The following is a 21,509-nucleotide window of genomic DNA, read 5'->3' as shown; positions in this document are numbered from 1 at the left end:
AACGCATTTTAAAAATTAAATGTTGATAGTGGTGTGTTTGCCAGGCTGTGTTTATCATAAAATGAAGTGATGCAGGTCAGTGTCATTCACCCTCATATTATTTTAAACGGGTATGACCTACTTTCTTACACGGAACACCAGAGAACATTTTAATTGAGTTAAAATTATGTTGCATGTGGACTAAAGATACATGGCAAAAGCACCAGGAGTGAAGAATGACTTAAATTTCAGACTGTTCCTTACAAAAAGCTATTGCATGATACAGAGTGACTTCAGAGCAATATAACACTTATTCTAAACTATTTAGAGTAGGTTAATCATACTTTTATGGTGCTTAAAAACCCTCTTAATTCTAAACACTAAAAAGTAATTTAACTTAAAAAACTTGGCACAGTTATAGCATGCATGAAGACAAGTAATGAAGGTAAATTGCAGTAAAACATTTTGAAGGTTTGACCAACTTAAATGAGTTTTAAATGTAAATATATACAATCAATTTATTAAATACATTATTTGTTGGCCAAAACAGGTGTTACAGTGCTTTGTTCGGAGCACTTATAAAGGTCTCTTTTATCATTTATATTTTTTTCTTGGGTTGTATCTTTTATATCTTTCAGTCTTTAGGATGTGTGTTTAGAATACTTGGAGGAAGAAAAAATAAAATATTCACTCGAGTAAACATTGTTGAGCTAGGCATATATATATATATATATATATATATATATATATATATATATATATATATATATATATATATATATAATATAAATATAAATTAAAATATTATATAAAAATAATTAAAATATTGGGTTTGTAAATAAGACCATAATTAAAACACTAATAATTACATTTACCTTTATTACACAACGATTTATTACGTTTTACAATTGATAACAACAAGTAATCATCATCCTTTCTCACAAAATCTTTATAAATACTCATCATATCACGACTTGTCTGGCGCAATTCAAGTCCTGGTTTTGAACAAGGCTCCACATTTGCAGCAGCTCCTGCGGAACGAGTTTGTGCACCACGATGAGGCTGCGAAAGAAGCACGGCTCCCGGTTCAGAGGAGTCACTTTACGCTTAATGATCCCGAATGTCCGAAAGCCCAGATGCAGCTCGGGGACGATCTTCAGCTGCTGAAGGCACATGCCCAGAAACACATCGTCAATGGGGTAAAGCTCCACGCTCTCAGAAACCGCGAAGAGCTTGCGGGCCACCAGAGAAGACATGAGAAACCCCCCACCACCCAAATAAGCTGGATAACGTTTATCGTACAGCTCTTTAGGAATGAAATATTTACTCTGGCGGTTTCTGATAGGTTTGGCTTCTAAAATGGTGTCTCCCACAATGAGGTTATCCACCCTGTTCTCCTCCACCCTAAAGCCAATTAGTTCCACGAGGTTCTTGGTGTGGACGAAAACGTCATCGTCCCCTTTGAAGATGAAGGGAACTCCACTGCAGTAGATGTTGAACCATCTCAAAAGTTCACCTCCTTTAAGGTGAGGTTGAAGAAGGTGTCCATAAAGTCCCACTGCAATATGTCCCCGTAGGATCGGTCTTCAAATTGCACCAGGGCTTGTAAGTTTCGCGCGTCTTTGCCAGTGGCCGGAGTGCCTAATAAAAATAGCGTTCTGATTTTGAAGCCCTGGATTTCTTGCTCCTTTCCCCAGGTCTGCCTCACGGCTTCCCGTCGGTCGTGTTCTTCAATAACCGACTTGACAACGACCAGAACGTCCACATCCCCGCTGCACTTCTCCGGGTGATTCAGCAACATCGGGTAGTATCTGCAATGCCTGTGCAGGACAAATTCGTGAAACCTTGGGTTCAAGCGACGAAACCAGGCTTGGGTCTTAACCGTCGTATTTTCACTGCACTTGATCTTATCCACGTCCCATTTTCTCGGCATGGGATTTCCTACCGGCGCCAAGCCGTTAACGTTGGATGAGTTTTCAATAGCCTTTATGCTTTTACACGTTGGGCCACACCATTTGCGTTTCACGTCGATTTTGTTGTCTTTGAAATTCGTGTCTACTGTTATCAACTTCTGAAGCATCAGTAAAGTGGCAAAAACCAAAGCCAGGCTGACCGCAGTCCTCAAATTCTTTTTCTTTCGAAAGAAGAATTCCATTACGCACAGGCTCCTCACAGAGCTGTCCATTCGGGTGGCCGGTGGATCTGTCGTGAAAAATCAGCCCGGTCCGCTGTAATTCATTTTCCGAGTGTTATGAAAATATAAAAATGAGCCAACGGTCCATGAAAAGGCATTTTGAAACCACTTTCTCCGGTCCGACTAAGTTTCAGCCTCCTGTCCCGTCACTAATTGTCGCAACAGGTTCTTCTCGCTTCGAGCTCCATCGCCGAACTGCAGAAAATGGGAGGCAGTCATCCCGTAAAACAATCGCTGTCTGCCCTCCTCTCTCCTCCAGCTTGACGACACCTACCTGCTACAGACTCTCTGGTTACACACGACAGCTGTGCAAGCGGGGCGAATGAGGGTCCCCAAGAAGAGATGAGTGAGAGTTACTTACTTATTCAGTGTATGTAAATACCGGAGTTGAGACCCTATTCTCGTCTAGCTTCTCAAAGGTTTGTAACCCACTTTTTTTTTTATTACGTTCCTTTCACAAGTACTCAGAAATATGCTGGAAGATGCCAAGTAGTTGAAAAGCACTAAACCCATGATAAGCATTTGGCGCCCCCGTGTGGTTCTTAGCGATAGAGTCAGGTAACGCGAATTCGCAATGCATAGCATACTAAACCTAAATATGATTGTAATATCAAATTTAAGCGTGCTTATATTATTAGTCGTGAGTCTACAATAACTACAAAACTACAGTATTTGCTACTGATTCATCCAGCCCCACTGATGGTCTACCAAGCTGGTTATATTGGTGCTACAGTATTTGCTGGTAGGACAACTGACCAGTTTAATTATAACCATAAACGACTAGAGACTATTATTCATCAAAAACATTGTAATCACTGTTGGCTGCATATTCCAGCAGGTTGCTAGTAGCTTAATGTTGTTAAAGCCTGTTAACTTGTCTGTGATGTCCGCAATAAAGATGTCATGTGGCACATGAAACAATGTTCAGAAGGATCAAATCTTTTTGGAAATACACATATACACCTATTAATTCTTGACCAGTTGCATAAACATAGCCACTATATATGTTTAGACTGCTTTAAGAACTAGTTTGACCAACCAGCAGTTAACTAGGATAACCTTCTTGTTTTTTAAACGAGTCTTGTTTTTTAAACTCAAATGACACCAGTCTACCTTTTTGTCTTTTCATCGTTTTATGACTAACCTAACACACATACCCATAGCATCACATTCACATCACTGTCTACGCGGTAGACCTATGACTCATGCGACATGCTTTCACGATGAATAACTTGCAATTCCTTGCGTTTTAACGGCTTGCATTGATCATAACGTTTGTAACTTGTACAAACCTACTAGGACCGATTGATGGGCATCAGTCGGCGCCTCAGAAAAGCCTGGTAACGTTTTCAGCTCTTTCAGTCTTGTGATTCCGTGTCGCGTCGATGATCTGATATGGGCGGGACTTTAGCGGTCACCGGAGATAAACACTCGCCAGACTCCGCGCTCGGTTTTCGACGCCGAAACTTCCAATGAGGGCGAAGCAGGTAAGAAGGCTTTTACTTCTTTTATCTATGAAAACTCGTTTTATGCCATATGAACATACACGATCACTTTCGAGTTCACGCACACTTTATTGGGCAGCTTTCAGTGAGAAATTTAGTTAGGAAAGCCTACTAAAACAACGTTAGTTCACCGTTTCGGCGTGTAACCCGGGAGTCTCGCTTAGAGCACGTGCCTTGTATTTTATTATTCGAGTTGTTTTTCACGGCTTGTTTTCATAAACGTAAGAGCGTTAGCTTTTCCCAGCAGAAGTGGGAATTTTGAATCGCTTAGTGAGTCGAATCTTTTGAATCGGTTTAATGGAAAGATTCATTTACGTATTCTATCAGCGTACATGCTTTCGTGTTGATTCATTTTCGCGTTTTTTTAAACGTGGTATTAATTGTGCATGCTCATTTTTTTTTTATTTTTACATGTTCATTCCGCACTCAACTCCGAAACTAAACTTTTTTTTTATACGAATGATTGTTTATTAAAAGGAATATTCTTAATGCTGTAGTATCTCTTTTAAGGCAGGAAAGCACAAAGGTAATTTGTGACAGGCAAACTATGTATTATTGATTATACGGCGTTCGTAATAAGGAGAACGCTCTCTTGTTTCAGACTGCCGCTGGGAGCCATAGACTGCGAGTGCGCGGCACTGTCTCTTTAAACGCGCCTGGTGTGAAAAGTTCAGTCAAGGTCAGTGTCAGTCTAACAACCATCTCCTCCCCGCAGTTTCCGTCTGCCGGCTACAGTAAAGCGCTACAATGTAACGAGGTTTCCCACGATGTATCGGCCACGTCTGAAACTGCGCTGACATTTTATTTACTCATTTATACCTCCGCTATTGGACTTTTATCCACAGAAGGCTGCGCGGAGGGGGGTTCTGCGTGGTTTGGCGCAGAGATCGGCGTCTGATATCGCGAGCGCAGTGCAGCAGATGGCTGGCGACGGCGGCGAGGCCAAACGTCTTCCAAAGAGACCGTTTCACGGCGAGGTGGAGGAGAACTCCAGCGCGACCATGAACGAGAACGTCAAAATAAAGCCCGGGAAAAAGACTCCGGGTGAACGGCGCGGTAAAGAGAACTCCGCCGCTAAGTGTGCTGCTTTGACAAGCGGCTCTGCCGAGGCGAAGATGGACCAGACCGTAATACACAGTCCCCAGACGCGAGACGATCCGAGCATCTTCTTCGACGAGGACAGCAATCACGTTTTCCCGGTGGAGCAGTTCTTTGGGAACATGGACGCCGTTCAGGTACGCTAAACCGACTCGGAACACGCTTTGGGTATCGGTGTAGAAATGCGGCAAAATAGCGCTGGTTTGAACTTAACTCGGAACCGTGACCAGCAATTACGTTCGACTTTCAAGGTTATAAAAATACTTGTATATTCTGTAAAAATAACTTCAAGTAATGTCATAATTTAATTTGAATATTTTTACACGTATGGTGGAAATTATCACGTGACCAGGGTCTGCGTAGAGGCTCTATATAAAACAAAACCGATACATATAGTTTTTTTTTCTTTTTTTTATTATAATGTCTCGTATGTCAGTTAGGAAACTCGTCATCTAGTTTTGAATATACAAAGTTTTATAATAAATTATAATATTTGAAGAGTTATGATGTAAAAGCCCCCAAGTGCCATTTGTACTGTAATGTTCTTCTAAAATGATAATATTTCTGCCATTAAAGTGAACTTACTGAACATACACTAGGTGTCTGAAACTGCTCATTTTCAAAGAAAATGTAAAATTTGGCACTTGGACGCTTCCGCATTTGATGATGTTTTTTTTGTATTGTATTGCTTGCTTGCTTTTGACTATATATTTTACCCCATTCTTATAACAACAATAATTCGCCAAAGATAAAGTTTACACATTAAAAAATGGAATTAAATGCATTATATATCACAACCCATGCAGGACGTGAACTTTCATGGCCCTTTGCCCCAGTAACATAACACTGGCCTAAGTTAAGCTTTCCAGATAAATAACATGCGGCCAGATGGTTTTGTTTGCCCACAGTAATCCTAAAATATTGAGGTTAATACAAGACCATATAGGATTATTGCAGCGAAAATCTGTAGATGCTCAATAGGGTGTCAAAGCGCAGCAGGTGTCTGATTCCATGAAACGCTCGGTAGCCACCTGTCATCGATGCAGATTTAATGCGCGAACGTGGCTTCGTTTTAAAAGATTCCTCCCTGATTTGTTGCAGGAGTTCCCACGCAGAACCCCAGGAAGCAAGAGAATGAGTCGAAGAGAGTACAGGAGCATGCATTACTATGCCAAAGAGGACAGTGAAGACGAGCAGCTATGAGGACACTATTCCTCACGGTCACTCAATCCGTCTGCCGCCGACAGGGAAGGAGTTGCTGGTAAAATGGACTCGATCGTTTTAAAGCAAGCTATTTATTCCAAAAGCCTTTTTAATGATGCACTGTGTTGATTTATCAGCGACGTAATGATTTCTTGCGTAGTTTTGAGGTACACCGACAATGGCAAAAACGTCAGCGCATCCACAATTATAAACTTAAGAACATGCGTGTGCCACACTAAACGAATGTACATTTAGAGGGGTTTGTGTTAGCTACAACCGTCATGTGATTTAGAGCATACGCTGAAAGAAAGCTATATTTCTATATCTTTCCGTACACTGGGTTTTCTACCACTAGTCCTTACTAATGTGCTCTCAAGTCAACAAGCGCGGTTTTAACAAGTGCCTCAAAAATTTGCTGTTTAGAAATTCGAACATTAGCTTGGGCGTTATAAATTTGGCACTTTTGAACGTTCTCTGTTGAGAATAAATAGATTTGTTTTGGAAAATGAAACACTTAATACTTCAGATTTGGTGCTGTATATATAAAAAGCGAAAGCATGTAGCTATTTTGTTCATCGATACGTTTATGATGTAAAGATCTTTATATTGGTTATAACTCAAATTCAGATGCTTTTATTGTAAGATATGGAAAAGTTATACTTTTAAACCAACAATTTCAAACTGTATTATGCATGTGGCTTCATCAGAAATTTGATTTGTCTGTATATGATGATATTTGTATAATCTTACTGAACAGAATTTGCACTAACTTCACGAGTGGCTCAAAGATGTAACATTTTAAAAAGTAGGTTCTTTTCTACTATGTACAAATTCTAAAAATTGTAGAAAGTGTGATTTTTGAAGTTTATATTTTTCTATTGAAGCGATAAACCAAGTGCTAATTTGTTTTGCTACCAAATACTTTATGTATATGACATGCAATTTTTCGTGAACTTATTTAATGGCAAATCATCCGTGTATTATCATGTGAAAGCTACAATACTCCGTCCAGAGAAAATAAATCTCATTAACAGCTTTGGAAAACATCTCTTGATTTATATTTTGTACAGTAAGGCTACTGTTTGTTGATGGAAGTGCTATGTGTAACATTAACTGTACAAGATTAAACACGTGACTCAAAGACATTTAGTGCTAAATATAAATCAATAAAACTTGCATATAAAATCAGTCACAGTTATAAAAACCCTGAAAAAATGTTGCTTTGGTACAAAAATTGGTTTATAGCCGAAACTAAAAGATACAATTAAAAAAAGTGTATACCTGAAACGCTATATAACCTCATAATAAAATAAAATGGCCCTGAGGATCTCAGTGCTTGAAACTTTCACACCAAGCAGCACATTTCATAAGAGGATTACGGACATGCTTTCATTTCACAATCCTCCTGACCCGTTTGTAGATTTTTCGGGAGTCACAGCTGAGCTCATGGGCCCCTTTCTTGTGGCAGACGATATGACGAGCTTGAGATTTTCCCTTGTGAATAACAGTTTGTAAAAATAATCCACGTTTATATGGCCGCTCTTATTGCCCTTCAGTGCCTCGGCGAGCGTGGGGATGACTGTCCTCTTCTTTTCTATCCTAAAAAAAACATTTCAGAATGTTACTCCTTATCCCTAACGTTTTAAAATAAATATTCCTAAATGCTGATATTTTGAACTAAAACTGTACATCAAGACGTGAGTATACTCAAATGTGTTTTTATTTTAATGGATTTCCGACTCACAGGTGGTCTAGATTCCAGGTGCTGAAGAGGATTCTGCTCTCATGGCTCCCGTATGGGTTTATTGAGTGAAGAAACACGCAGTTGCTCTCGTCAAATGCGCCCTGTTAGCACAAGTCTTTTAGAATCATTGAATAAGAGATGTTTTATTTCCTTCAAAGCAAAACAATGCTAGACTAAACCGAGAAAGACACCTGGCAGGTAAACCAGCCCTCCTCAGTGCAGAGTCTGTGGTCGTCCCTCTCTGATCTGTCAAAATATGTGCCATTATACCGTGCCGCCTTCAGCTTCTCTGCCAGGATCCCCACCACCTTTTTATATTCACTTTTGTCTTGGCATTTGGAATAGTCTGCGTATATCCATCAACCTACGGACAGAGAACAATACTTGCACATCTCCTTTGCTGCATTGAATAACTGAGCTCCGCTAAATAAAATAAATGCATATCTTAAGCGGAGCGCTGTTTTCACACCTCTTTCAAATATCCTCGGATTCTGCTCTCACAGTTATACTTCATGTACGCAGACTTGGTTTTAAACCGGGCATCGATTCCTGACAGACATGAGGGAAAAAAACATGAAGTATACCTAGTCATATTCATATTTATATTAAAAAAAATGAAAATGTCAAATGTCTAACACACACATATGCAAATAAATGACAAATTTATTTATTTTTTTATATTTGTTCTTAACTTAAAACCAAATTATTAACATAGTTCACTTTCTTTAACATTGAAAATGTATGAAAATTAAGAACATTTTCACTCCAATTGTATGTTAAATTACAATATATAATTTAGGCGATAATGTTATCTATAATGAGAGTATCTTTTAATCATTATTTTATTATATATATATATATATATATATATATATATATATATATATATATATATATATATATATATATATATAAAATAAATTTGTTAACAGTGCCTCAGAACAATCATTTTCCATGCTCATACACTTAAATGCATTCACATGTTATTTCCCCTCACTTACCTTCAAACCATTCCTTATCATCTTCTCTGTTCTCCACCTCTGAATTGTCAGTCAGGTTCCTCAGAAGGTCTCCCAGTATTCTGCGCCGTTTGGGAGAACGTTCATCTGACAGAAGATCTCTGGCTGCACGGATCAGGTCTGCGCCTCTGTCCAAACCCAGGACTTGATTTATGTCATGAACAACTGTAGAGAATGAACAAGCCAAAGCAATCTGATTGGTTACATTATTTATAACTGATCACAATATTATAGCGTATCATATTCAGGCCGTGTCTTCAGGTTTCAGGCCAACTGTCAGTCAACGAAATTCACCCACGTCCATTCCAGCTCTGTCCCTCAGGCAGGAGGACAAGTTCAGTGTTATCAGGAAGATTTTGAAAATACTCTTCAGTAACTACTGTTCCGTCCTCGAATAAGCACACATGTACTTTGGAGTTGGATACCTGCAGATAAAATGTGAATTATGAATTACAGCAGCTGCATCCAAACGCTTGCCACTGTAATGTTAATACCGATATCAGTAATAATCCGCATTTTTATACCTTAAGTAAACTACATGCTTTTTAACCAGCTCCTTCAGGTTAGTAGCCGCAATTCCGTATTTTCTGGCCTCGTTGGCGCTTCTTATTTTAACCAACTTGTGTTTTGTTACTTTGCGCATATTTTCTTTTCCGCAAATACGAAGAGTTTCTCTTTCGCCGGATGTCTGCACGAGCGATCAAAACAACGACAAGACGCGCGTCGCCACCTCGTGGAGAAAAGAAAAATTACACGGACACTTTATTATCAGTTTATGAAACAGCATATGTGCTTACCGTCATTTCCATATACTTTCTTTTAAAAAAAACAAAAAAAAAAACAAAACACAAATTACACACAAATGCGAATGCTGAAGCCATTATGTTTTTAGCCACTTTATTATTATTAATATTTTAATGACCACGGCTTCAGAATGTGTGTAGGTACACCACCGAGCCACACGGTGGCGGTATATGGCAGCCCTGCACTTTTCTTCTGCAGGAAAGCGCCAAAACGCTCTTTAATTCACCCTGGCAACGGCTGACAGACGCTATGGCAACCACTACAGAGAGAATCCTTCCTGATTACTAGCTGAGCCGTTTTTTCATTACATGTAATATGATTGTGAAAATAACAGCGTGATGAGCGTTTGTCAAAAATGACAGAAGTAGTTATTCTGTAAAATTAGCCCAACTTACACGCGACATGCGTTAGCAGCAGAAAAGAAAGAGAGTTGTGTCCTGCAGAGACTGAAATTAATGAGCAGCCTAAAAAGTCTCTGGGTGATTTAGCGTCGCATTTAGTCAATATTCCGCGTTTTTAATTAAATAACAAGCGCTTAACTTCGCCTGCGGGGATGATTTAACAACCTGCGAAACCTTTAGGCGTTTTCAGGAATGTTTGCCAGGGGACATTAACGCTTACTGACCGACTGACCCCTTTATAGAAACGTTCCGCGGTCGGTTGATAATTCTAAAGAAACCCGCACATGTCTGACTGGAAAAGCGCTTTCTTGAGGAACCGCGTGATCCCGCCTCACAGCCAAACAGCCAGACAAGCTCCAGGATCTTCTCAAGGTCTTCAGCTGCTCTTCAAACAGATAGATGGACTTCACCTAAAACAGGTGTGTGTTTTATTCAGATGCATGCTATGGAAAAGTTGAGACGTACCGTTACTAGTCATCATTTAATTGATCGTATTTTTACTTTTACCCATCAGGTGTAGGTTTCAGTGTTGTGTATTTGTACTAATTTATTTATTTATTTATGTAATAAAAAATGGATAATGCTGTTTTAAAATGATTTATATGTAACCAAATTGTGAAATTGAAATGTTTTCACAACCTTGCCATGAATATAGCCACTGCTGCTGAAAAGCCGTTAAATAAATGTAAGCAGTATCAGACATTTTCACCCATTTTTCTTATTTTTTGGTAAGAAAACATGAATGAAAGGAAATGTTAGTTTTACGTTTAATGTCAATTTACCATTGCTAAAAATATCTACATTAAATATGGAATAAATGTTAGTTTCTATCTATCTGTCGAACACAAAATAGTAGCTATATAAACAGTATATATGATTAAATTCTAGAATGTAAAATGCATATTAGTAGTAAACAATAAATACAATTATATTAATTATCAAAAGCATTTATTATATTACTTTGTTCATTGCTAATGTTTAATATAACTGGTGTGTATACTGCAATACTGCAACTATAAAATATATATTAGCAATAAATGATGCAAAGATAAACACTTAATTTGATTACTTATGAATAAATTATATTTATTTTATAATATAATATGTGTGTGTGTGTGTATATGCCCTTGATTACAGAGATGTTTCTGTATTCTTGTTTGCTCCTTTTTGTCCTGTGGTTTGCATAACAACAGTCAGAGTCATCGCCATCACTCCAGTATCAGCTGCGTGTGACCCTGTTTGACTCGGGTCACCAGCACTTCTTCGGGCGCACATGGAAGAGCGGCTCACACTCTGTCAGTGGCGTACAGGGTCAGAGCGGTCGGGTGCTCTTCAATGAGGTAGGGTGACTCATTTCTCGCTGACTGATGATATTTAGTGTTATTTCATGATGCAGCACCTTTTCATGCTTGACTAAGGGTGTTATCCATTCAGAGGTTGTCTCATCTTCATGCACTGTTCCATGTAGAGAGGTGACCTGTTAAAAGTGACAACTCAAAATGGGTTGCAGAATTGCAGTAGCTCGAGCTGAGCATCTGTACCATAAAGTCCTGTCCTGTGTCTTGTTGTGTCACTCTGTAGAGGGAGTACTTACAGGAACAGGCTACAGTAAGTCTAACACATTCAAGGTTTAACACTTATTTTTTATTTTTTGCTGGTTAGTTTACCTGCCCTTTTCCACAGCAAATCATTTAATTTTACCTCTCTCTCTCTCTTTCCAGAGCAAATCATTTATATATAATATCAGTAAATATATATATATATATATATATATATATATATATATAGGATGATAAGATACTGTTCTAAAAATCATTCTTAATATTAAAGATTAGAAGGCCACACAACTATAACTATAAAGGCACAGATCAATTATATAGTTGGAATTAACAAAAAAACCCTAACTTTTTTTACATTTTATTTTTTTTTTATATCACAAGCTTGACAAAGTGGCATAAACAGACAATATTGTTTACTTTTTGGACTCCAATATCATTATCTTTATAGTTCTTCTTGTTGTGAATGGGGTTTAACGCAATGACTCCTTCACTAATGACGATAACCTGTCGCCACCTACTGGAGTTTCAATGTGACTTGCAGAAACAGCTCCCAAAAAATCTTCTTCAAAATCTGTTTGTTCAGCCTCATTTCAGTGCTAATGTTTGAGTGTTAAAGTTTTTCAGTTATGCCGTTGAAGCTATTTATTTTTGATTTGATAGCAGTCACCCCGACCCTGGGTTTACGCATTTGTTTTTAATCTTTGTTACAGCTCGACCTCTTGAGTTTTGCCGAATCTCTCAGGTTTGAAGTATCAGTTCTGGCAGCACACAGCACAAACAAACCCGACCCAGCAGAGTTTATTGGAGATGATAGACGTGTTCTGGCCTCTCTCAGCAAGCACAATAAAAGCCCATCTGAGGCTGTGAATTTACTGTCTAGCTGTCCAGAAGACCGCACACACTTCTGTCTGCATGCCCGGCACCACTGTAATTCACTTAAATCTCCCATTATGGGCTCTTAGATCCACCGAGTGGAAATAAAAGTTCTTGAAAATGTCCACTCTGAGTCACAGACCGTGGAGACCGCGGTTAATGTCTGCAGCACGCTCTATTTCCAGCTACTTGCTGTGCCTTTGTGTTTTATTACATGTTGCCATTTCTCCCCCAACAGCTGTGTGGCTCTGCATTTTGTATCGAAAATGGTCTCCCTTTTGCCTTCCTGTCAACCATTTAGGATTTTTTTTTTGTTATCTAATCAGCGGTTCACAGTTGCATTGCTCTGTTTTTGTCACAGCTGCCCTTGCTAAGCAAATGGAGAGAATTTACTCGCAACTGTATTTTTGCGTTATTCTTTTATTTAAAAAAAGAATAACATTCAGGTCTCCCACAGTTTTTGTGTTGCTGCGTAGGCTTTTTAAAATCTTCTAACCAATTTGGTAATGAATAATTCATTTTGTGAACTGGTTCACAAACATTTCGTCACTGATTCATTGAACCAATCTGACCTCGAGAATTTGCTCAGTTTTTGAAAGAAAGATTTACACAGCAATTATATGCACAATATAAAATATTAATTGCTGTATTTTAGAGATAACAAAACTGGAGATATCCAGGGTTTTAACATTTTATTAATTTGCATGACCTGGAAAACCTCAATTATTATTCCCAGGTTTTCCATGACTGTGGGAACCTTAAAATTATGGGTAAAATTTTGTGTTTGTTTTTTTTTCTCCCCTTTTGGGAAATATGTGAGCTGTTTTAGATTAATGATAGATTATTATAGCTTCAATAACGTGTGACGATTTTTAATATAATGCATTAAATTGATCAAAAGGCATGGCTCCTTTATTTTACAGCACTTTATACAAAAGAGATAGCAGCTTCACAATATTAAATAGGAAAGTAACAGAATCAGTGATACAAACAAATAAATATTAGGCAAATTCAAAATTGTGCTATAAAACAATTTATTTATCCTCAGTCAGTCCAGTTCAAACTGTGTGAAGTTCGTTCATTTTGACACAGCGTTCTGTTCATCAAAGAATCCTGAAAAGTTTCTACGGAAATGTTAAGCAGCACGACTATTTTAAACATTGAAAATAAGATATGTATCTTGAGCGTGAAATCAAGTCAAGTACTTTATTGTCATTGTGTATCACAACGTTTCTCTGTGTCGTGCCTCTATACAAGTTGACCATGAGGAAGATTTACTCTCCTGAGCTTCCCGAGAAAGTAGATTGATTGTGCTTTGCCTACTATACGAGCAGGTTTATCACTTCAGGAAAGATCTTCTTTGACAGTACTCTCTCCACGACCTTATCCTTGATCATTACGGGGCTGTGGGCAATCTTTTTAGTGGTCCTAAAGTCCACAATAATTTCTTCGGTCTTCCTGATGTTTGAGAACATTGTCCTCTCTTTATGCATTGTTGTTGGTTATGAGCCCAGTTGTGTCATTTGCTAATTTAAACAGAATGTTCGCAAAAAAAAAAAAAAAAAAATCTGCATGATTTGAAGTGACACTGGAGATTGGAGTAACTTCTGCTGAAAATTCAGCTTTGTCATCGTGGTTAGGTTAAATTTTAAGGTCAGTTTTTTTTTTGCTAAAATAAATTCAGCCTTGGTGAGTTGCCACATCTGGGGAGAGAAAAAAAATCTTTCCAATAAGGTAGAAGTTATTATGAGATGTTAGTTTTGTGACCAGTGTTTCTTAAGTAGACTATTTGTACGTCTTTTGTTTTGAATCCCTTCCATCGGCAAGGGACGGACTATCATTCTCATAATTATGCTTGCACCACTTATGGCGTTGTAGTCCTCATTAAGGCACCTACCGCTATCCAGCAACTTGATTATTTACTTCCCAAAGCCAAATGCTACTTGCATTCTGTGCTTGACGAGAGTCATTTTTGATCTAGCTTGAACCCCAGTGTTATTCACTAATTAGCCTGGCTAATTCGTTTTCTGCCGTCTAACAGAGAGTGAGAGGTTCTTGTTTATGGAATTGTGATGTGCTAATTTCCACCGTCGTCGTTGTTGAAGTCGAATAAAGCGTCTGCTCTTCTGTGAAACCCCAGGAGCAGCAGCGGCAGCACAGAAGAGGGACCGTGAGATCACATAAGGTCTGTCAGACATGATGGATCTGTTTTAATATACGCCTCAGAGAGAGAGACTCCAAACAGGGGGAGTGATTATAGAGGAATGAAGATAGAATTAAAGCAGGACTCTCCCTCTGGCTCGACTATAATAGAGGGCTGTTATGACAAAACCGATGTTTTGTGTGGAGACGTAGGAATCGATAAATCTTATTTGATCAGCGACCTTCGGTTTGAGGGACGAAGATTTGAGGCCTGTGCTGATTTAGGTGAAAAGGAAGCCGATTGTTGGATGAAGTCTAATTTATTGTGAAACACTATCAGGCTGATGGTATCAGATGATGCTTTGTTTCGTAAAGGACACCTAAGTTTTGTTTTTTGTTGTAGACCTAATGAGATGTTTTCTTTGGCTAAGGATGTAGGAGTGTCTCACAAGGCCTCTTTAAACCCTTATAAATCACAGGTTGTGTCTGGGGAACATGGGTTATTCATGATGGGTGCCGTGAAGCTTTTTTGACTGTAGAGGGCAGTGCTGTCACACAGTTGAGTGGAAGTATTAGTGGGCTCTGGTTCAGAAGAGTAAGGCGTTTTCCATTGACTCCCGTTGTGTAATGTTAAACCGTCTCTCTTCACTGGCTGGATGATGGACAAAGTGCAAAACGCCAGTGTCAGGAGCTGGGCAAACTGTAGAACTGTAGATTTATAGGGAAATTAGACGATTCATCCCTAATTCAAAAGGGGGGATAAAAAGAAAGAAATAACATTTTGCATGAACAAAACGAAGCCTGTTATTAGGACCATTAAGATTTTGTGCTTTGTGATATTATTTTCAGGACAATTAAACACATTGTTACCCCTAAATTCCCATTACTGAAATGCAGTAAATAAATAACCAAATGAATAAATGTTTAAATAATGTAATTCTTAGTACTGGAATATCAAGGCTTATGCATATTACTTTGTGGATGCAATTATTATTAGTAGTATTTTTCTTTTTTTGTTCAGTACAGCATAACAGTTATATTTTGCAAAAAACAAATTAAACTAGTTTTAGGACCATCTCGATTTTCATTTCATTTATTTATTTATTTTTGTCAGGACAATTGAACATATTAACCCTCAGATTCTCATTACTGAAATACAGTAAATAAATAACTAAATGAATAAATAATTAAATAATGTAATTACTGGAGCATCACAGCCCATGCCTAATTTGTGGATACAATTATTATTATTTTTATTCATTCTTTTTTTTTCTTTTCTTTTTGTTTAAGTGGAGTACAGCATAACACGCTCCCCCCAAATTGAAAGAACAGAATGAGAAATTATATTTTGCTTTACTAGAATAAGGACAAAATCCTGTGCTATTTGTGTGTATTTTTTTACATTTTCTTTTAGCTTTGTGAATAACTGCAGACTCGGTCAGAAAACCTTTAACCCTAAAGCAACATTTAAACAAAGGCTAAATTTACACCTAGGTCTGTTCAACCAATTAGCACAACCTTTTATGACATGTGACAGCACTCTGTAGAGAACTTTTAGCTCTTATTAGTGCTTATTTAGTTTGCTATGCTCACATTCTGGACTCTAAATTAGAAATCCTTAATGGATAGCAAGGAGTTCATTAAATTCTGTAATTAGTTGAGAGAGAAAAGTGATTTTAAATGCAGTGTGATGTAGCGTTCCGGGATGTCCATTTCATTCCTCTGGGTTCGTCTGGTTTCCTCCACGAGAGCCTCTCAGCAAGTGTGCAGCCTGTGCCGTGTCAGGTGCTTCATCTCTTCAACTTTCAAAGCATTCAATAGGCTGGACCGCAAGGTCCACGGATCTCCCTCTTTCACTGTGATTCATGTTCTCAGGCTCTAAGAGCCTCGCGGATGTTTCAATACCCCTTTTAACTCTTCCACCCATTCTGACACAAGCCTAGAGATTCATTTCAATTATATATGTGGCTCACCAGCCGTCCAGGAAATGATCAATATTTCAGCTCGTGGAGAAGCAAACATCCCTGAGAGCAGCCAGTCCTTAAAGGCACTCGCACCCTAAAGAAGAACAGGGCAGTTTATGGTTGAGGAGAGGGATTGTGAGGATTATTATTATTATTATTTGACATATTATAAGTATTTATGACAGACAGTGTTGTTTTAGTATTATTTATATACCGTTAAAGTTTATATTAACATTTTTTTTTGGTGTTATTTGATCAAAAATACAGAAAAAACAACAAAATAAATTTTGTGAAATGTTATTAAAAATGTATTTTTTACTCTAATTAAAGCAGCAATTACTTTAACTTTTTCAGTGTCACATGATCTTTCAAAAATCATCCTAATTTGCAGATTTGATTGAATTAACTAATACCTTTATTCAGCCAGGATACATTAAATTGATCAAAACTTCAAATAATAACATAATGTTAAATAAATACAGTTAATTTAACTTTTTATTCTTATTCAGGTTTTTATAAATACTGTATTAAGCAGCAAAAACACTGACAATAATAAAAGCTATTATTAATAACTGAGCACACCATATCAGTGCTTTGATGCAACCTGTGTTGTTAAAAGCGCTATATAAATAAAAATGATTGATTGATTGATATCAGTATATTAGAATTATAATAGAAAACACTTTTTGCAGTTTTAGAAAGTTTTTAAGATCAAGGATTTTTATTTAGTTGCAAAAGCATTATTTCTAATTCATCCAACATTTAAATTTGTCTAATATTTATACTTTTCAAATTTGTTTCTGCATTATTTCTATTAGTGAAAACTTTAAGAATAATTTTAAATTAGTGACAAATTATTTAACTTCATTTAGTTTTGTTTTATCTTTTATTGTTGTCGACTTAAAAGGTAATAAATACTCTAGATGTCTTTACCTGTTGCATTATGTTTCCTTGTTTTATCAGTGTTTTGTGCCATTTTAAAGATGACATGCATTAGGCAAACACCTTTAACTGTTGTGATGCGTCTCGCTGTGTTTTTAGCTCCTCCTGCTGTGATCGCTCCGTCTTTAAGACGTTGCGTAAAGGTCAAAGAAACTTTAAAAAGCTTCTCAAGACGCCGACATTCTCTTCCGTTCTTCGGTTCCAGTTGTGACCGAAGTGCAAAAACATCTATTTAGCCGTTTTTGAATGTACCGTACGAGCACATTTCAACATTAAGAACCAAACCCGTGACCTTGGCGTTGTTCTCACCATTCTCGATTCGTGTTGAAAAAGAGAATTTGAGCTGACGAGGAGTGTAGGTGCTCGTCAGATGAGCGGCGACGAACAAAAAGATGCCTTTGAAGACTATGAACGTGACGAAGAGAGAGAACAGAGGGCGACGAAGAGTGGATTCGTCTCCTCAGTGTGTGGTGTGAAAATAATTCTGCAATCAGCACTCCCCATGGCTTCATCTGCTGCACTCGTTCTCATTCGAACATCTCCACTCTTCCTCTTTATTCTCTTCTTCTCTGCTCAAAGTCTTAAGAGCAGTTTGCGTCTTTGTTGGTGCGTCGTTCTCTCTTTTAAGACCAAGAACAGCTTTTGTGTAGTGTTTTTTTAGATGAGAGCGCCATGCAGAGAAAGAGTCTTTAGAAGCGTGACGTTATGGATTTAACGGAACTGTATGACTGACTGCTGCATCAGCTCGCAGCTCTACACGGTAATGACTTATTTTAGCAGCCGTACTTCTCTTACATCTCACGTTTTTTTTTTTTTTTACAGTAGTTTCACAGGAACATACAGGGTGCTGACTGACGACTGTTTGACGTGAATGAGTGCGAAAGCAGGGCAATTGTGTTTTATACTGAAAAGTCATCGGGAGGATAGAGAGTTCTCGTTTCATCAGTCAGTCAGACTTCAAACCGGTATGCTGGTGTTTGAACAGAGACGCGTCGCGGGTTTTCGGTAATGCCGTATTTATGACTTTGTATTGTTATTGTATCACGGGCCCTTAAAAATAATTATCCAAAATAGTCCAAAAATGATTTGAATTTTGAATCGTTTTAAGAACACTTTTACCTTTAAGGTTACACGCAAACACCCCTGAAAGCTGCGTCGAAGACACGGTTTAGAAGCAGGTGGTGGAACACGTTAGACGCACGCATTCAGTCTCTGACAGCAGAGGGCGCTGAACAGCTGAAACACAGCTGTTACCCTGGAAACCCGTAAACAAAGCAATTATTAAGCATCCATTCAGATTTTTGTATTGGCAGTGGCGTTCATTCACAACGCCAGATACTTTAATACTCAGTTCCTATTGAAAAATTCTTTATTATTCTTGCTGTCACACTTTACATTAGGGCTTCATTATTTAACAGCAGTTAATTAGTTAATTAACATGAACTCCCAATGAAAAATTCTTCTTAACATTCATTAATTCAAATATTAAATTAAACATTATCAACTGTGTTTTATAAACTGCTTTTTTTTTTTTTTTTTTTTTTTTTTTTTTTTTTTTTTACAAATTTGAGCTAACATAAACTAAGCGTTGTATTATTTTTAGAAATATTAATAACTTCTGTAGCAAATAAAGCTTTTGTTCATTGATTGTTTACAGAATAACAGAATTCATTTGAAACTGAATTAATTTTTAATGGATTTTTAAACATTATTAATCTGAAGTAATGGTATATAAATAATACTAAAACAACCCTGCCTGTCATAAATATGTATAATATGTCTAATAATAACGTTTTAAAAGCCCCTGTATCCAGTGATTCATGAACATCAGAGAAAGTCATGAAGCCAAGTACTATAGTAGACATTAGCAGGCCTTCGGGGTCCAAAAGGGCTGCTAGAGGTTGATGCACATAATCACCGTTCACGTCACTGCTATTTCCAGTACTCTGTGTAGTCTGTACTGTGATGACCGACTAAGAAGATGAAAATGATTTGTGTGCTTTGACTTGTCAGACTGTGAATCTTGCTTGTCTGAATATGATGTGTAAATCATGCTTAGTTCGTAAATTATGAGGTACCGAAACGAGGACTGCTGATGGATTCTGCAAGTTTGGCGGGATCCAGTGGGGACGGCACGTAAACGCAGACGAAACAAGTTTATTTTGCTAGACAGGAATCAAAAAGGCAATCGCTCAGCTTCTCAACTGTTCCTTTGTTTCATGAGGATTTTTGTCAGTTAGCTGTCCATATTTAGTATCCGTATGGTATCGCAGAACTTTCAAGAAATATATTATGTATACAGAAAGTTGTGTAAGTGTCAAAGGATGTGCTATCTCTTGGAGCGAGTGATTACAATTACATCATTTTTCACACTGTTAGAAGAATGTTCTATGAGTGGCCATTTTTCTATATGCCAAAGCTATTAACTGTACATTTATGTTTTCTTTTCTAGTTAGACTTTTGACATTGTTGAATCTGCTCGCATCCTTGAGAACAGCTGGTCTGTAAAACCTTTTTGTTTTGTTAACTGTGTATGCAGTTTGAAGGTGAGAACAGTCAATCTGGTTTCAAGCTCTTGAGCACAAATAAGAAACGGCTGAATTGTTAGCGGCCCCTACTGTGACGCTTCCCTTTGAAATGCTACGAAGAAACAACTTTATCAGGTCTAATTGCTTCTCTGCTCAAGGAGAGCTCTGAGCCCGAAGGTCTCGCGTCTGTGAGGAAGTGCAAACAGCAGATCTATCCGCAGCGCAACTGTGGACATTACATCCCTGCCATTCACTCCCAGTAGGCTTTTAGAGAGACTTCTTTAATGTAGCTTGTGTTTTGCTGGATATATGCAAATTGCTGCAACTCCACCAGCACTTATGCCAATGTTTTGAGAGATTTTGTGTATTTAGCGAGCTGACAGAGATGCATGCCCTTCTCTTCACAGAGGAAGGAGCTGGAGTGATGCGCATGCGTGGTGTGAGCATGTTGCCGCAGCTCTCGCTTCAATCCTGTGGCGAGTGCAGGGTGTCAGCAAATTTTCCAAATCATTAAAGTAGGGCTTCATCATGCTCTTTCGGTAGAAATGCAGACGGTGCTATTTTAAGACCTACAATGAGACACAGATTATTGCTTAGAAAAAGCAGGTTACCTGTTGCTTGAGGGACTTCTGGTGCAAGTAATGATCATATCAATTTTCTCAGCTTAAAAATGACTGTGTCTATGGGTCAGAAGTTCTGAAAAGTTGAAGCGAGGGTTAACCACAGATTGAAGTAACGTTACAATTTTTATGGCATTTAGTGGAAGCAAAATAGCAGAAATAAAAGAATTAATTACATAAAAATAAAAACAAGCAACTGATTTTGTGTAATCAGTCAAAAGTACATCATAAATGTGAAAACTCTCAGGAAAATTGTTGTAAATATTTATATCTTGCAATAATAAAGAAAAAAAAGTTTATTTACGACACTTATTATATATTCTTTAAGTTTTATTACAATAAAACATTTTGTATTTTTTTTGAGTTTTTTTATATTTTAAATTTTTATACAGGTATAATGTAGATGGATAAATATTGGATTTTACCTTTAGAACAAATTTTTTGTGATGTCAAAGTTATTTTAGCAATTTGGCTCTACATCAAGGATATTTTGTTTTGCAACCTTCAAAGAAAACAACTCTCTGATGAAAAATTAAATGAAATACATATTTTGAAGCATATTTGGAATCAATAATAAACATTTACCAGAGGTGTCCAAACTTTTTACTATATTGGGCCAAATATTTGACTTGATTGATAAGCGTGGGCTGAAGGTAAATGATGCATTACCAATAAATATTCTATTAAAAGTGACAGTTTTGTCAAATGTACTTGTATTCCCTGTCATTTGAAAGCAAAAATAAATGCATGTATGCAAATGTATGCATAGTGGGCCAATTGAAAGGTCACCACAGGCCGCGTGGGTCCTGCTTTGGGTGTCTCTGCCCTATAAAATAATAACACACTCAAGTCTTCCGTCTCATCTGACTGCTTCTTAGTGACTCGCCTAAGAATGAATTGGGTGTAAACCATGGCTAAGATTTTAGACGTCTAC

The 21,509-nt window shown here is 37.6% G+C and overlaps 2 protein-coding genes and 2 pseudogenes across 3 annotated transcripts in view; 2 read left to right on the top strand and 2 right to left on the bottom strand.

Annotated features, from left to right (window-relative positions):
- Positions 1 to 838: 838 nt before the first annotated feature.
- LOC122349913 lies at positions 839 to 3,550 on the bottom strand (annotated as a pseudogene).
- On the top strand, positions 3,522 to 6,360 carry LOC122349916 (UPF0688 protein C1orf174 homolog). The gene is made up of 4 exons (XM_043246054.1): positions 3,522 to 3,660; positions 4,280 to 4,357; positions 4,524 to 4,913; positions 5,878 to 6,360. Exons 1-4 carry the CDS (start codon positions 3,646 to 3,648, stop codon positions 5,977 to 5,979), a joined length of 585 nt encoding a protein of 194 aa, XP_043101989.1. The 5' UTR covers positions 3,522 to 3,645; the 3' UTR covers positions 5,980 to 6,360.
- Positions 6,361 to 6,881: 521 nt separating this feature from the next.
- Positions 6,882 to 9,430, bottom strand: LOC122349914 (annotated as a pseudogene).
- Positions 9,431 to 9,824: 394 nt separating this feature from the next.
- Positions 9,825 to 21,509, top strand: part of LOC122349915 (nephrocystin-4-like) — a 35,099-nt gene continuing 23,414 nt past the window's right edge. For both annotated transcript variants that reach the window (XM_043246052.1, XM_043246051.1), the window contains exons 1-2: positions 9,825 to 10,366; positions 11,141 to 11,287. In XM_043246052.1, coding sequence (XP_043101987.1) covers positions 10,232 to 10,366; positions 11,141 to 11,287 — 282 coding nt within the window. In that variant the 5' untranslated portion in view covers positions 9,825 to 10,231. The remainder of the gene's footprint in view (positions 10,367 to 11,140; positions 11,288 to 21,509) is intronic.

This window comes from Puntigrus tetrazona, chromosome 8 (assembly GCF_018831695.1).
Source record: "Puntigrus tetrazona isolate hp1 chromosome 8, ASM1883169v1, whole genome shotgun sequence".
In the NCBI taxonomy this organism is placed as follows: domain Eukaryota; kingdom Metazoa; phylum Chordata; class Actinopteri; order Cypriniformes; family Cyprinidae; genus Puntigrus; species Puntigrus tetrazona.
The sequence above is the reverse complement of the archived record's forward strand: the minus strand, read 5'-3'. Positions and strand labels throughout refer to the sequence as shown.

Excerpts from the sequence above, each read along its gene's own strand:
- LOC122349916 (XM_043246054.1), top strand. Across the intron at positions 4,358-4,523 it reads GTGTGAAAAGTTCAGTCAAG|AAGGCTGCGCGGAGGGGGGT; the intron begins GTCAGTGTCAGT and ends TTTTATCCACAG. Across the intron at positions 4,914-5,877 it reads GGAACATGGACGCCGTTCAG|GAGTTCCCACGCAGAACCCC; the intron begins GTACGCTAAACC and ends GATTTGTTGCAG.